General features: G+C 36.7%; 1 protein-coding gene across 1 annotated transcript in view; it reads left to right on the forward strand.

Annotated features, from left to right (window-relative positions):
* Window positions 1-16,430, forward strand: part of LOC103721130 (mediator of RNA polymerase II transcription subunit) — a 70,216-nt gene that overhangs the window by 50,405 nt on the left and 3,381 nt on the right. The window contains exons 13-19 of the mRNA XM_039129345.3: window positions 1,710-1,880; window positions 1,957-2,070; window positions 2,181-2,306; window positions 7,272-7,420; window positions 10,899-11,139; window positions 11,215-11,989; window positions 13,363-13,544. Of these exons, the coding sequence (XP_038985273.2) occupies window positions 1,710-1,880; window positions 1,957-2,070; window positions 2,181-2,306; window positions 7,272-7,420; window positions 10,899-11,139; window positions 11,215-11,989; window positions 13,363-13,544 (1,758 nt within the window). The remainder of the gene's footprint in view (window positions 1-1,709; window positions 1,881-1,956; window positions 2,071-2,180; window positions 2,307-7,271; window positions 7,421-10,898; window positions 11,140-11,214; window positions 11,990-13,362; window positions 13,545-16,430) is intronic.

The raw sequence follows: 16,430 nt of genomic DNA on the forward strand, positions 1-16,430 counted from the left end.
TGGGAAAATTAGATAGGGAGAGGAAATAGAAAAAGATGGAGATGAAGAAGAGGGTGAGGATGTTAGATAATATAAAATATGATCTAAGAATTCAGAAAAATAGTGCAGATGAGGATGAAAAAAGGATTGAAGGAAAAGAGAGAGGTGGAATCAGGGAGGAAAAGGAAAAAAGGAAGGAAGAAGGAAGGAGATGGAAAAGGGAATGAAGACAAGAAAGAAGGGCAAAGATTGGATAATGGATGGTGTGTCATTCTTTTGTTCTATCAACCAAGCAAACTGGTTTGGGATTGCTATGTATATGCACAAAGCAAGGGGGTTTTTAGTGGTCACGCTACATGCATAGTAAAATGTAACATGTTAAGTGTTATGTAAATGGGGCTTGCCCCAGTGGTCACACCCAAGGTTACAAATGCTGGTGGGATGCAGAGCATCCTACCATCCTGAGAGTTGGGATGAGACACCATCTTGATTGTTGGGATGGGCTGAGTCAGAAAATGGACTGAGACAGTTTAGGGCATCCACCATCCTAAGTGTCACCATGTGTGGTGTCTCATTCTACTGTAGAACCAGGATGGCCTTGTAAACAATATTTAAAACCTTGCTTGCACCCTTTTGCTTATAGTGTTCTAGGTTTACTTGTTAAGTTTATCTCCCAAAATATGGACTTGGATAATCTATGTGTAGGTAGGTCTCCCTCTTTCTGTCTAATAAAAAAAAGTTATTAATTATAATCTGTAACCTTGATTAAATAAAACTATTTTAATATGACTTAGAGGTCGTTATTTGAGTGTAATGTCTAAAAATATAGATAGCCAATAGGCAATGTAATCATACATGCAGTAATAATTAAGTTAATGCGTGCAAATTCTTATAGCTTAGCAGATTAGTAGTTACCTATGCTCTTGGCGGTGCGTAGTGGACTGATGATCGCCTAGGCTTATGCGTAGATGATAAGACCTTAAGTAGGTCATTAGATCCCTAGGTGGATTCTTGCAACATAGATGTATGCAAGACCCTATCTCGAATCTTGAACATATGCTCTCTTTCTACAGGGAGAGGGGGTTGTGCTGTACTCCAGAAAACCCCTCTTTTCTTCCCTTCTCACAAAAATCTATCAAAACTTTGAAAAAGAAGGTTATCTATTTTCTTGAATTTATTATGACCATCCTAATGCTTTCCAGATATTGCAAGAGTTTAAGTTTAATTATAAGTAAAAACTTTTTAGTTGTTGGATAGATCACCAAGTTCTCTCTTTCTTAACTAGGAGAAATAAAATTGATAAAAAAATAGCACCTAATATACTCAAATTAACACAACACAACATCAAATACAGAAATATATGTTAAAATTAGCCTCCTCAGTTGGTTTAATAAGTTTTTTCTAGAACGGGCTGAAATTGGATCTAAAGTAGTAAAAACTAGTAAATTTTTGGGGAGAGAGGGGTGAGTGAGGTGTGTGTGTGTGTGGGGGGGGGGGGGGGGGGTCAATAAAATATAGGAGGTAAACTATTCAAACGGGAATTTTTTCTAAGAGATGTAATGAGATGGTAATTTTCAAGTTTGCTTTAGATTGTGGGCTTTTCTTTAATCAAGGTAGATTCCTTATGAAGCAAAAATTGGCGAAGATTGTACAAAAATGTCCTTTTGAGCTAATACTTTATCAGCCATGTATTTATGTTTCTGGCCATTAATGATGTACTGTGTACACAGGCGGAAACTACGGTTATCAATCAATGCACTCAGCTCCTTTCACTGTCAGCTGACCCTACTTATGTTATGACCTACCTCAGTCATAGCTTTCCTCAACATCGCCAGTATCTCTGTGCTGGTGCTTGGATGCTGATGAATGGACATCCAGAGAGCATCAATAGTACAAATCTTGTACGTGCCGATCCCTTTACCCATTTCCTTTGTGTGAAGTTCTTTGGGAAACTTATTGTACTAGTTTTGAATGCAGGGACGTGTCTTGAGGGAATTCTCACCTGAGGAAGTGACATCTAATATTTACACCATGGTGGATGTCCTTCTTCAGCATATTCAGATTGATCTGCAACATGGACATCTTGCTCAGGTCTTCTATTAATAAATTAATGTGTTTTGATCTTTGTGTGACTGGGTATTTGCTTTTCTGAGTTGGTTTCCATGTTCTGCTTTGCTTTTTGTCATATCCGTCATGTTCAGGATCTTCTATCGAAAGCAATTGCCAATCTGACATTCTTCATTTGGACACATGAGCTACTTCCATTGGATATTCTACTTCTAGCTCTTATTGACAGAGATGATGACCCTAATGCTTTACGTATCGTGGTATGCTTTCGTCAACATACATATTACCTTAGTTGTGAAATATTTTATGTTTGATGATTGCAAGAACGTGTATATAACATTGATTAGAGAAGACAACTAGAAAGTGTGGATATTTTTGTTGGTCAGAAACGAAGCATGGTTGGAAACCATTATCTTTTACTATACATATATATTAGATATATGGGTATTTTATAATTGATTTGTGACTTGCTCAAAGCATAGTCATATCATCTGTTGATTTAATGTATTGCTTTCGCAAGGCATATTCTATATAAATACTTTAAATTCAAATCAGCTACACAGCTTTTACTGAGACCATGGGTCAATGTCTTTGCAAGTCCCAAGTGTTCTCTAGGAGTTTGATTGTTTGAGAATATGATTGGATGGTTGGAGATTGAAAGTTTTATAGGAGAATCTGGATTTGATAATCCGGAAAGTGTTATCACGTACTTTATTTCAGTGGGCAAGTCAGGTTTTAGTACACATTGATAATTACGTGACTAATACTCTGGTTGGATTGAGGGATTTGGGGAGAAGAGAAAAAGAAAAGACAGTTAAAATCCCCTGTTTGGCTAGGAGAGAAGAGAATCAAAGTCGGCAATTTGGACATTAATCAAGGGGAGTAGACAAGAGAAATGGAGAGAAGAGGGTTCTCTCCTAGGTAAACCACATTTTAAATCTCTCCAACGTGAAGAGATTTCGAGAGAAAAAAAGCTACTTTCTCTTCACTTCTCATTTTTAAAGTTCTCTTTTCTTCGTTTCTCTTATTTTCTCTTGTTTCACTTTTCTTTTTTCTCCTCTGCCATGCATCTGGACAATGCATAAATTTTCATATAAATTACTATAAAATTATTTTTCACATTGGTTATGATTTGTTATATTAATTCTCTAACATCGGCTTTGAGGTCTTTAAACAATATCTCTGGAATATGTTATAAATTGCTGAATGAGGTCCTCTTCAATACTTATTCAGGCAAAGAAATAACTGCTTTGCAAATTGTGGTGAAGCTTTTAATGAGAACTTTGATCCTGAATCTTAAACCAACTCATCTAGCATACCCTGTCCTCTTATTGTTCCCATTTCAAGTGAACTGCACTGCTAGCCCACATACCTCATGCTTGTGGTGGCCCTAGGAATCATCTTGTCTCTAACACTGCCACTTAGTTGTCCTCCCTCTTTCCCTCTTCACCTCCATGAGTCCCAAAGCGTGTTGAGAAAATTTCCTAGAAGAATTCAATCATTGTATACATACAAGCAGTTTGTCCCAGAGAGAGGCTTAAAAGATTTTAAGAAAAGGTGTCAATCAACTAGACTTTCATGTAAGTCATCAATCAACTAACTCAGAAATCTATGGAAAGGATTAATATGCTGAAGTATTTTTCTCATTCTTTTGAGTAGGTATAAAATCAGTGCAGCTACAACTTCAGTCAATATCATATTTTACTAGCCTCATACCCTTATCTGTAGCTGTCATTCATTTTTCTTCTTTTCCTAACCAACATGATGTCAATTCATATTTTAACAAATCTAATTTCCAATGGAAAATTGAAGCAACTGTCTTTGGAGGCCCTCTTGACTGGAAATTTTATTCCCTACCCTCAGTTCTGATTGCATTTTTTTAATTCATGGACTTTGTATATAACAGGCATGCTGGTGTTTAAAAGTAGGCCTAACTGTGTGCGAGGGACTCAAATGTAAAATGCAAACTATGTAATGACTAACCATGAAATGTTGGTCAAACAGAGGACTAGGACTCAAGTTTGTTGATTTCCTATATCTAGCTAAGTGGGTTAGTGGTAGAGAAATGCCTGATCAAATGGAATTAAGATGGTTTGAGTCTTGTAATTGGTGGATGCCTGTGTGCTTTAAAGAAAACGCAACAGGAAAATAAAACCTTTTAGAGTATTATCCCCTTTACCTTGTCTTTTGTATGCATATCATTGACTATATGTGAAAATCCAAGCTCATTATTTTTATTTCCTTTTTTGTCTCAGTTTACCAGCTTGTGAAAGAAGTTGACTCAATGCTCCCTATGTTTTCATAAACTGAACCCAAGTGTTGCTATTGCTAGCTAGTTTGATTGATTGCTTAAATGGGGTTTCCTACATACGGAATGTTTGAATGCTTGTAATGGATATGGCATGAAAATGTTGTGGAAAATAATGGTTACTTGAGAAGGAAGAAATGGATGTTATCTTAGCCGTGACAAACATTGGAACTGACATAGATACATGAGAAGGCTTCAGTGGCATTGTAGTTTTGAGAAATAGGAATCTTGTATGCAAGTGGGCAGAAAAATTTGAGGGCTAGTTGCTGCTTAGCATAACAAATTCCCTTCTAAAAATATATGCTTGTAAGCAAGGTTTAGACTAGTTCCAAACCTTGTACCATTATTCCATTGGAACGGTATGGGACTGATACGATTCTGGCACCAATAGTATGTACCGAAACCAAGGTTCACTGTCTTGTTGTCGAACTCTGTACCAGGACCTTGCTATTACAGTATCGATACGCTTGGTACGGGGGTTGGTTTGGCACACCAAGACTTCGTATGCCTCCTATACCGAGTCTTGGTTCGGTACTAGTACAATGCAGTATTGCCCAGTACGGGGCGGTATGCACTGGTACAGTGAACTATGACCGAAACTTCAAAAAATAAAAAACATAGTATGCATAGATATGGTCGATATGGTACTATTAGTGCCCGCTGGTAAGGTTGGTACATGCTGGCACAAGTCTTAGTGTCCTATAGCTATACCAATGTCAGTTTTGCATCGATGGTATAGTGCTAGTTGTACCATCCTGTTCTATAGTTTTTGAATCCATGCTTGCAGATGTCGTGCATGAAAGGACATTCAGCTAGATGGGATGTTAGCGAATATAAAAGGAAGAAATTTGAAAGGGAAGGAAATAAAGGAAGACATACCAAATTAAGACTACTTGAAAGGGAGAGTATTTTATGCAGACTTGAGACGTGTACCAATGTAAAAGATAGATTGGTCATCAGAAGGTTAATTTGACTCTTGAACAAATGAGATGCTCGTCAATTGCATTCGTAGGTAGTTTCTTTTTATTTATCTTTAGGTGACAATGAAATTAAAAATTAAAATGGAATAGGATTGAGGAAGAGAAGGAACTTCTAAAAAAATTTATGGCTGGATGGTAGTGATTGGTATCTCGTGCAAATTTGGAAGTGGGCAAGGTTTTTAATACCAGTATTGAACTTCGTGCTATTTTTTCATTTGAATGGTATGGTATCGATATGATATTTGTATCGACCAAGGCCTGCAATCTTGGTATAGTGTATTGTATCAATACTTACCATTTTGGTACAATACGGTGCGTACCTGATTGGGACAAGTACCATCCTTTTTTCTCACCTTTTATCATGATACCATCTGAGTTGGTATGGTATGATATGTGCTCTGTTTTTAGGCGGTATCGGATGGTTTTGCTTAGTTCGAGCTGGTATAGACTGATTCGACTCATATACCGAACCAAATCTCGCTATTGCACTATATGGTACAATACAGTTGGTCTGGGTCAGTTTAACAGACCTTGATATTATTGGACGTACTAAAACTAACATACCGCAAAATTGAAAAACCATCGGTAGACTGGTACGACTAATATGGTAGCACCGATATACATCAAAACACTCTGGTACAAACTAGTACATCTGATATAGGATTGGTATAGTTGTTTTGGCATCCTAGAACCTATCATAGTGTCGTTTTTGTTCTGGAATGGTATGATATGGTACAAGTCATACCGTCTCACTTCTTTAGTATTTGAAACCATAGAACTAGGTGACCTATATTTCAAAATTTTACATTTATTCTATATACTTCAGATTTTCCAAGGGCATTTTGAAATGTTTAATCAAACTTTGAACTTTAAGGTAGTCGGTTTTGGTTTTGGTATAGTTGATGTGAGGAACTGAAAAGTGCTGGTTGATATTTTATGTCAAAATTGGTCAAAATATTTTTACCTATTCAAAATTGTGCTTTATAATCCTCAAGTGGGAGATTTGTGGTTATCACATATTTAACTTTGGCATTTGGATATGTGATCTTTGTGTTTGGTTTAGTGCATGATCGAGGACTGGTATGAGATTGTCATATTTAGACTTGTAGGTTAACTTTTAGATTTTCTCTTTTTCCCCTTAATGCTAGAACTTGGTTATAGATTTGACTCTTTCTTTGTTTATAAAGTTGTTTTGTGGGATCAGTCTAAGTTAGGTTATGGTAGGTTAGAAATTTTGAGATGAGCCAAGATGGCCTCAGAAAAGAAAAAAAAAAAGAAGCTTCAATTTTATTTCAATCTACAAAACTTTTTTAGTTTTGAAGCAACATACGCAATAATTTACCCGACTAATCAAAATTTAGAAAGACCAATATGCGTTGTAGTGTCCACCTGGATGGAAACGAGGGAAAGGGGAGAGGCAAGTAAAGGACTATTTATTTGGTTCAGACATCCATTTCCTCTATTTGACTACGTTCACTATGCTACTAAAATGGCTATTTATTTGGTTGAAAACTTACTTTTCTTGTACTAGGAAGTAGGAACTTCATCTGATCTATTTTTGTGGGACTAATCTCAGCTGTTCATTGAATGACTTGCTAATGGCTAAATGTAAGGATATTAAAAGCTGAAGTAAAGGCTAAAAATCCGGTCTTAGTGATTCCTAAAATCCATGTGCACATTTGTTTCCTTGGCACACATCTCGTCGTCAAGCTAGGCATGGAAGACTTTGATTGGTTCCAACAAATATACAAACCCAAAGTGTCATTCCGATACTTCCTTTTTTTACTTTTGCACTTGAATTGATAACCATGAATTTCTTGTTTGTGCCTCAGATTTCATTTTGTTGTCAAATTTCGTCTGATATTTTAAGTTGATTTTTTATATCTTTTTCCTAAAATGAGAATGCAGTTCATCTGTTGAAACTTCGTATTGCACAGATAAGTTTGTTAGACAGGCCAGAGCTTCAACAAAGGATTAAAATGTTTTGCGCAAATCGTCCTTCTCCCGAGCATTGGCTTAATAATCAACCTCCAAAGAGAATTGAACTTCAGAAAGCTCTTGGGAACCATCTCTCTTGGAAGGAACGGTAAGTGTTGCATTTTATATTGTACCAATCATCACATTTTTCCATAGTTTATGAAATACTAGATGCAAAAAGCAATAGCAGAGTTATTGAGTTTACATTATTCTCATAAAAAATGAATGTGGGTGCAAGTATTTATGTAAGCCGATACTATAGTCAATATGTTGATAATTGAAAACGATGCAAAAGGGTTGTGCATTCGGGGTAGATAAAGTACCAAATGAAATTATGACTCAGTATATGAGGGAATGAAAAAGTTGATAGAACCAAAGGTTGAAGTATTGGTATTAGTAGCATAATGATACAGTACAAGACCACACCAACACATGGTACATCTCTTTGTACCAATATAAAAAAATAGAGGTGAGATGCCATATGTTCGTTCATTACCAAAATGGGAGTTGTACCGGTACCGATACCTTACTGGTAAGATCTGATATAGCGTGTATGGATTTGTATGTGTCAGTGTTTAAACCTTGGACAAAACAAAGAGAAATAAAAACAACAATTTCAATGAATTAATTTGGTATAAGGAGAGGAAAGACAATAACGGGTTATTAGCTTAGACTATAGTCTGCCATACCGTTCGGTACGGAACGTACCGTACCGTACCGGCAGAAAATCGGTATGAAACACACCTTCAAGTCGGTACAAGACTCGTGCCGTCCGTACCGAGGCGTAGCGCCCCATATCGAGGTGTACCAACTTGTACCGAGGTGTACCGAGGTGCATACCGATCCGTACTGCGGCGTACCAAGATCGAGATTGAGAAAAATGATTGGAGAGATATTTCGGTGCAGAGATATACTGTACCGTACTGTACTGTAGCAAACTGTACTGAACTGATAAGATACCGATATGGTACCCAGTACCGAGATTGCGGATCTTGGCTTAGATTGTTGATAGAATGATATAGAGAGAAATGGAAAACACTGAATTTATTCTTTAACAAATTGGAGAAAGCTTGTGAAACCATGCTAAGAATGGTAACTGTGTATGGATGATACATTGAAATTTTAAGGACATTTTTTTGCTAGAGTACTCAAGAGCATTAGGAGTAACTGTGACATGATAAGTGAATTTCCACTAAATGGATTACATCAAGGATCAGCATCAAGCCAGTATTTTTCTACACTGCCCATAGATGAACTTGTTGCTAGTACTCAATAGTATGTATCCTGGTGTATGTTGTTTGCAGATGTAAAAATATGAGGGACTTGAAAATAGAATGAAATTTAAAGATGCTGAATGCAAATTTAAAATGAGTTCCAGGCCAACATCAATGGACAAGGGATATTAGCAAGTGATCAGTTTGTTTTGTAGGATGTTTTGGAGAAAGAATATGTAACAAACTTAACAACATTAGATATGGGTAGGTGCTTTTGGAGTATTATTGTAATTAACACAAGGTCAGAAAATAATATAAAGTGTTAATAACATCTCCTATGCTACATTGCTCAAATATCAAATGGTAAACAGGGTGCAGGCAAATACGATTAAATCAATGGCAAGAATGTTGAGATGAATATGTGGCAAAACTTGAAAGGGTAAGGTGAAGATCAAGGGTAATTAGAAGAGCTATTGGAGTTAACTTGATTGAGGACAGTGTGATGTAGAGCCAATTTAGATGGTATGGGTATCTATTTCAAAAATAAGGAGTCTCTTATAAAGAGAAGGACAAGGCTCTCTTGTCATCCTTGTCATGGATTTTGTTGGAGCATTATTGAAGATTGTTAAAATTTAAGAATCTGCTTACATGGATTCCTTGTTAGACTTTCATCTCTCTTTCCTTCCTATGGAACTATTAAAGTCATAAAACAGGTTCTTTTGCAAGTATACCTGTTGAAAGTTTGAATTTTGCATGCAGGACCCTGTTACTCTGTGTTATACACGAACACCATTTTTTTGTGCACCAATACCGTTGCAGTTAACTAGCCACTAACTGCTGTTAACTTTTTTTCATGACACTTGACTCAAATAACCTTGAGCATCAACTAGTCCAACAGCAGTCTGGAGGGTAATTTTTTCTTTTTCTTTTTTTCTTTTTTTTTTGTAGATTAACTTCTAACTCAGGTTAACTGACTCTAATCATGAATTCGACTGATAAATGCTAACAGTAGCAAATGGCAAGGCCCTGATGCAAAAAAACTTGTTTGAAAGGGTATTCATGCAAAATACGACATGACATGGTCATACATGCAAATGTGAAACTTTAAAAATGTATACTTGCAAAAAACCTTGAAGTATTTGTTTCCCAGCCCCTAGCATGCCATTGCTTTTCTTCATCCCTTCTTTTAGAGTTTATGTTCAGAACTTTTTTATTCTATGAGCAATTGGAATTGTTCACATTTACATTAGAGGATGTCCTTTTAATTCTGCATAAACCTTCTTGTTCCACTATCATGGAGATGATGGACATATTTTGTAGCGACATATATCAAGCCTTCTATTAAGAAGCTCGTTTCAGTAGCGTTTGTCTATACTGTGTTGATGGCTCTCGTCATCAAAAGATAAGCCGATTACTTGTGCTTCAATTGCATCTGTTTGGTGACATTAGCCTGAAATTAGAGATACGTAAGGAAAGTCACAAGATGAGGAGATAAGAAATACAGTTTGGTTGATCATGTATATAAATAATAAAAGAAGTGAAAAATAGAAAATATGAAGATGTGGTGTGGAATATAAGAATGGACACCAAGGTGAAGAGGAGGGACGGCACACACGCATGAGAGAGAGAGAGAGAGAGAGAGAGAGAGAGAGAGAGAGAGAATGGTGAAAACAAGAAAGGAGGTAATCAAATATGGGAAGAACAGGGTTATGTTACATACAATGATAATAATTTGTTATTTTTAGACTAACATGTTCACCTTCCAATCTAAAATTGCTGTTGACATTAATTATCTTTGAATATTAGAGGGCAAGTAATATCATGTCTTGCTGTTTTTCTATTTGATATATCTGTTTCATATATTTTTTTTTTCCAGTTTATTATGACTAGAATTTCCCTTAATGTGTAACTGTTATATTGCGATGGCACTACATGTTGGCTCCCCTTTCCAGTGCATCTTGTTTTTGCCTGGCAAAGACACTAGGCAGTATTTTTAACTTGTTTATTGTCTCCTGACATTTGCATATTGATCTCCTTGTTCTACCAATTTATACAAAGACTGATACACGAACATCTTAGATGAAGGGAAATCTAAATTTAGACTAGTGCGAGAAAACATTCTAAGGAGTGAAGGGGTGTTTCAGTAAATGTTCCCTTAGAATAATTTTTGTTATTTAGGTGTAGCTCATTTTAAAATACTTCAGAAAAGTATAGTATATGCATGAGTCAAGTTTATTCAGGCAGAAACTATTAAAATAATAGTTTTCAGGTTTTCATATGCCATCATGAACTATTGAGTTATTCTTCTGTATTATTTGATGTGTCGTAGCCTCTTTAGGGAAATCCTTCTAGTAATGATTCCAATCATTGCAGGTATCCTCCTTTCTTTGATGATATTGCAGCACGTTTGCTCCCGGTTATCCCACTAATAATTTATAGGCTCATTGAGAATGATGCCACAGATATTGCCGATAGAGTTCTTGCTTTTTATTCTTCACTTCTGGTCTTTCATCCTCTGAGATTTTCATTTGTCCGGGACATTCTTGCATATTTTTATGGTCACCTTCCAAGCAAGCTAATTGTACGGATGCTCAATATGCTTAATATTTCCAAGGTAACGACTTCTCTTCATTTTTTTAACGTTATTTAATTTTCTCAAACTGTCCCATTGACACTTTTTTTTTTTCAGATACCTTTCTCAGAGTCATTTCCTCAACATGTTGGTTCATCAAATCCTGCTATCTGCCCTCCACTAGACTACTTTGCTACCCTTTTACTAGGTCTTGTGAATAATGTCATACCCCCTCTAAGTACTAAGTCAAAGTCAGATTCAGCAGGAGATCCTTCTAGCAGTTGTGCACGTCCAGTTCAAAATAAATGTCAATCATCTTCACAGCCTGGCACAACCAACATTTCTGATGGGCAGAAAGCATTCTATCAAAATCAGGATCCTGGGACATACACACAGCTTGTCCTGGAAACAGCAGCTATTGAGATCCTTTCGCTTCCAGTGTCAGCTTCCCAAATAGTAACTTCATTGGTTCAAATTGTTGTTAATGTACAGCCAACACTGATTCAGTCCAGCAATGGGCAACATGGAGCGTCAAGTGGACTTGGGCAAAATTCTGGTCTACCAACATCTCCATCTGGTGGCAGTACAGAATCCTTGAGCACAAACCGTTCAACTTCTTCAGCAACTGGAATCAATGCCACCAATTTTGTTTCCAAAAGTGGGTACTCTTGCCAGCAATTATCATGTCTGATGATCCAAGCGTGTGGCCTTTTGTTAGCCCAGCTCCCACCAGAATTTCACATGCAGCTGTATTCTGAAGCAGCACGTATCATTAAAGATTGTTGGTGGCTTGTTGATGGTAAGAGGTCGCTTAAGGAGCTAGACTCTGCCGTTGGTTATGCTTTGTTGGATCCAACATGGGCTTCTCAGGATAATACATCAACAGCCATAGGTACAACTTAAACTCTCCAGTGTTTCTTGTAAGCTATCTGGAACATTCTTTGTTATTGCGTTTGAACACTTGGTAAGCCGTTTTGATGCTACCTTCGGTCACTGTCAGTTCTTTCATAGAAGGGGGAGCATATTGGGAGGCAGAGGTTCTTGATACAATGTTCTACTTTGCTAGACTAGAAAGATGTTAGGAATAATTCTTAAGTTTTTTGGTTCTTTTATTACATTCTCTGTGGTAGTATAAACAATTTGGCATGTCAAAATCCTCCAAACAAGAAAGAAGGAAAAAGTGCTAGGCCATCTTGGACAGGACCAAGGATGGCTAGGCTATGGCCTGGACAACGCATGGAGCCGTATCCATTTCTAACAGAGGAATTGCATCTTGGATGTGAATCATCATATGCATCCTGAAGTTACTGCACAAATTAATTCTGTAATTTTTACTGTGCAGCTGTTTACCAATTTCTTTATATATTTATTTAAGAAGCGTCTTTATGCAATGTAATCAGTGACGCCGGAGTGCTTAGGGCTCACTTCCTAGATGAGTGGCGTTGAGCCAAAATTAGACACGAGATTGGACTGCATGAGTCGGGGGACCGTGCAGAGCGCATGTGCTCGCTGCACGGGTCGCGGGTTCCGTATGCGCATGGGTATGGGAAGCCAAGCTAGATTTGTTTTGTTAGGAAAGTTTGATGTTAGTTAATTCTAGGTGTTTTAATTTTTGTGAACTTTTTTTTTGAGAACTTTTGATGTTATTAGAAAAGTTAATAGTTAGGGTTTTTTGAGTTAGAATGGGATTTGGAATCCTGCATTGGAAAGCTGAAGAAAAGAATCTCATTGTAGTACGTATAAATACCCCCATCGAGGCTCCTCTTGTAATCATGCTTGAGATATTTGAATTATTGATTAGTGAGAATTCTATTATAGGAACTATTCTTCCATTGCCTTCTCCATATTCTCTTTCTCCTCGCTTTTGGTGGATTCCTAGGGTGTGCAAGTGAGTGTTGTGAGAGCTGTATCCTTTGAGTGGCCTGCCAAAGTCTATTTGTTGGCCTTGGAAAAGAGTGATCTGCCTTGCTTGTCTTCCAACTACCGTTTGTCCGTTCTAACACTTTGTGTCGTATGTGCCATAGTGGGATTTCTACCTTGCTACAATTGGTTGTATCAACATACCCTTCCTCCTTCGAGTTTTAACCCAAGTTCAACACCTCCCGACGTCAATCAGATTCATTTGCTTGATATCCTCTAGCATTATCATGAGTTGTTTGCCTTGAAACCTATTTAAAGTTATATTTTTGTATTTCCTTTGCTCATGCCCTCTGCCCATGAATGTAACTCTAAATGCTTTGCAAGTAATATTTTTCTTTGTTTCAGGTAATATTGTGGCCCTTTTGCATTCATTCTTTAGCAACCTTCCCCATGAATGGCTGGAATCAACCCATACAGTCATTAAGCATCTTCGCCCAGTTACTTCTGTTGCAATGCTGAGAATTGCTTTCCGGATAATGGGCCCATTGCTACCTCGTTTAGCCTTTGCTCGCCCACTTTTCATGAAGGTACATAAGTTAACTTTTTCTAGCATCTTCATATGGAACATTTGACTTTGGAGCTTGTAGTTCAAAAGTATCAAGTAGATATGAATTTACTTGTTTAATTTCTTTTATCAGATAGCCAGATTCTTTGTCATAATGAATGTTACAACCTCATAATCTACTTCTGAAATAATTGCTGCTTGTAACTGTCTTTAGTCTTCTTGCCTCACGATGTCTTTTCATGAAGTTTAAAAATCTTGATAAATTAAAAAACATAAACTATGATAGATTCTTCTACTAAAGCACATAGAAATTTAGTTACTTCAGGTTTAAATTGCATATCTGCAATCTCATTGTGTTTGGTGCTCTATGTAAGTGTCAATTACCAGGCAACAAAGTCCGGCATTTGTTGATCTATTATTCCAATCTGTCTGAACTTCAACATATCTGCTCATTTCCACTAAATTGAGCCTCCATCTAAAATAAATCCAGTCAAATTTCCATTTTCACGATGTGCATATGTCAAGGAAACTTTTTCTGTGGATATGGATTGTTTGTTTGTTAGGCATGTTATTGTGATAGGTAACTCATTGTCTCCCGTATTGTACAAAGTCAAATGGTTAAGGTCATAGAGCAATACACATGCAAATTGACAAGCATACCAATATGGTGAAGATGTTACACATACTTCAGATAGGATTCCTTTCAATTTGAAATCTGTCAAACAAGAAGGCATGGCATTTTTCATTGGCTAGCAAACAAAAGAGAATACATGAAAAGATGAAGTTTGCTGTGTATGTCAGTGATGTTTTGCATAGTAGTTTGGGTCTTGATGGATAAAACATCATGATGGAGCTGGGGACATGTTTCTAATTGAAAATCAGAATGATAGCTGTGGTAAAGAAAATGGTTGTCAATCTCAGGGTGATTCAGTGAAGCATACAGGTCCAGGGATAGAAACTGGTAAGATAACCGTCCAATAATCATGTTGCAGACGTAAGTTAGTTCAAGTGTTTATCATCATGAAGAAGCTTAAAATTAGTTTTTGGAGTTGAAAGATACTGGAATATTGTGATTGTGGTGAATAAATTGTGTACCTATTCACAGTATGCTTCAGCTGCTTGTGGAAGTCTATCTGCTGAATGGAGCATTGCTGGTTGTAGGTATACATTAATGAAATGCTCTATTACAATTGATTGGTGAACTAAAGTAAATTTTATTTTTGCTGCGTTATATCTTGATAGATGTATCCGTATGATGCAATAAACATAATAGACTATTATTTTGACAACTAAAACACAGAATAGGTGATATTTTTACATAATTTTATTGTATTTATCTTGGGTTATAATTTGCATTTCGGATTGTTTTTTAATTAAACTAAATTGTGTTAAAGCTAAATGTATTATATATGTTACAGGAATGCACCATCTATTGAGTATCAATACCAAACATCACCTAATTAAGAATAAACTAACAAGTACAGAAAAGTATAAAATAAATTAAACGCACCTATTAAGTCCACAGAGACAGAATAGTTGGTGTCATAATGATCATTATCATCATGTCTTGGATGGGAATACTTCTCCTGCAACTGTGGTAGCCTCACTTATGCACAAATTATCGTGTATATCTTCCATGATGGCCATAATAATGACCAAAACTTCCTGAGTAGTTTGAGTCAAAATGTTTGGCTTTGGCTCAAACTGCCACTGTGACCAGAAGGATCATGGTATCTTACAGGGGCTGCAAGTGTATCATCCATCTCTGTCCCCTTGCCCTGAGTGATAAGGCAATCAAATATAGGAGCACTACTAGCTACATCAGAGCCTTCGCTTGCTGCTTTGCCACCTGACTTGTGCTTCTTAGTGATTAGGCATCTTTGCAAATAGATAGGCATCTTCACCATGTTGATCAACACTCACCCAATGCTTAGACAATTAAAGAAGCCAGATTAAGTTCAATAAGCATTGAACTCATACTTGACGTACCATATTAGATGGCGTCAAAGTGAAATAATGAACTTTAGAAAAACGCTTTTTTTGCAAAAATAAACATCTAGTTTTGTAGGGAGTAGCACTTACAAAGGTTGTTCAGTTTCTCAAGGTCATTCCATGAATTTTTTATTGCAAAGTGGAATAATCAAGAAAGAGCAATAAGAGAGTTGATCTCTATACAACGTATGCCAGCTATGCTATATATTGGTTAGTAATAGACACGAGCAAGGTCTGTCAAACCGGTACTGGGATCCGTACTGGTCGACGTCGGGACCTGTTCGGTAAATATTTAATTGGTAATTATTTTTTTTGAATTTTTTCAATGAATTTAAGTCTAATTTGATTTTTTTAATATTTTTTGATGTTTGTATGATCTCGGTTTAATCTAAATGATGCATCTTATTACTTTTAAATAATATAAATTATAAAATGAACAACATAAAATTCATCAAATCAAGTAGTAATGTGAAAATTAAAAAATAATACAGTCAATTACATATATTTAAAGTCCAAGTTACATATTGATATTTAAAATCGGGTCAAGCGGCGATGCCTCTCGTAGATATCCGGGTGATCCGCATAATCAGGAGGCATATTAGCCCACCTCTCTAACCAAACGGTATTGTAGTTTTGTACGTTTGTCACATAAGAAATGCGCGCCGGGTTAGGAGAGAGAAAGCACACCTTATTTAGCCTTGAATCTTCCTTCTGATAGCTGGAATTGGTGTTTGTTGATTTTTTGGAAAGGAGAAGCGGCGGATCTGCTTTCAAATTACGTTGGGAAGGCCTTCTCAGGCTGTCCTAATGCTATCAGGTGGCAGTGGCAATAATATCATAACCAACCCGGTTCGAAACTGGTTTGACTCGGTGCGAACTGGCTGGTTTGCATTGAGTTGGCACCGAACTGACCGGT

Source organism: Phoenix dactylifera, chromosome 5, assembly GCF_051530095.1.
Source record: "Phoenix dactylifera cultivar Ajwa chromosome 5, Ajwa_hap1_PhDact_Kaust_v1.1, whole genome shotgun sequence".
NCBI classification, from domain to species: domain Eukaryota; kingdom Viridiplantae; phylum Streptophyta; class Magnoliopsida; order Arecales; family Arecaceae; genus Phoenix; species Phoenix dactylifera.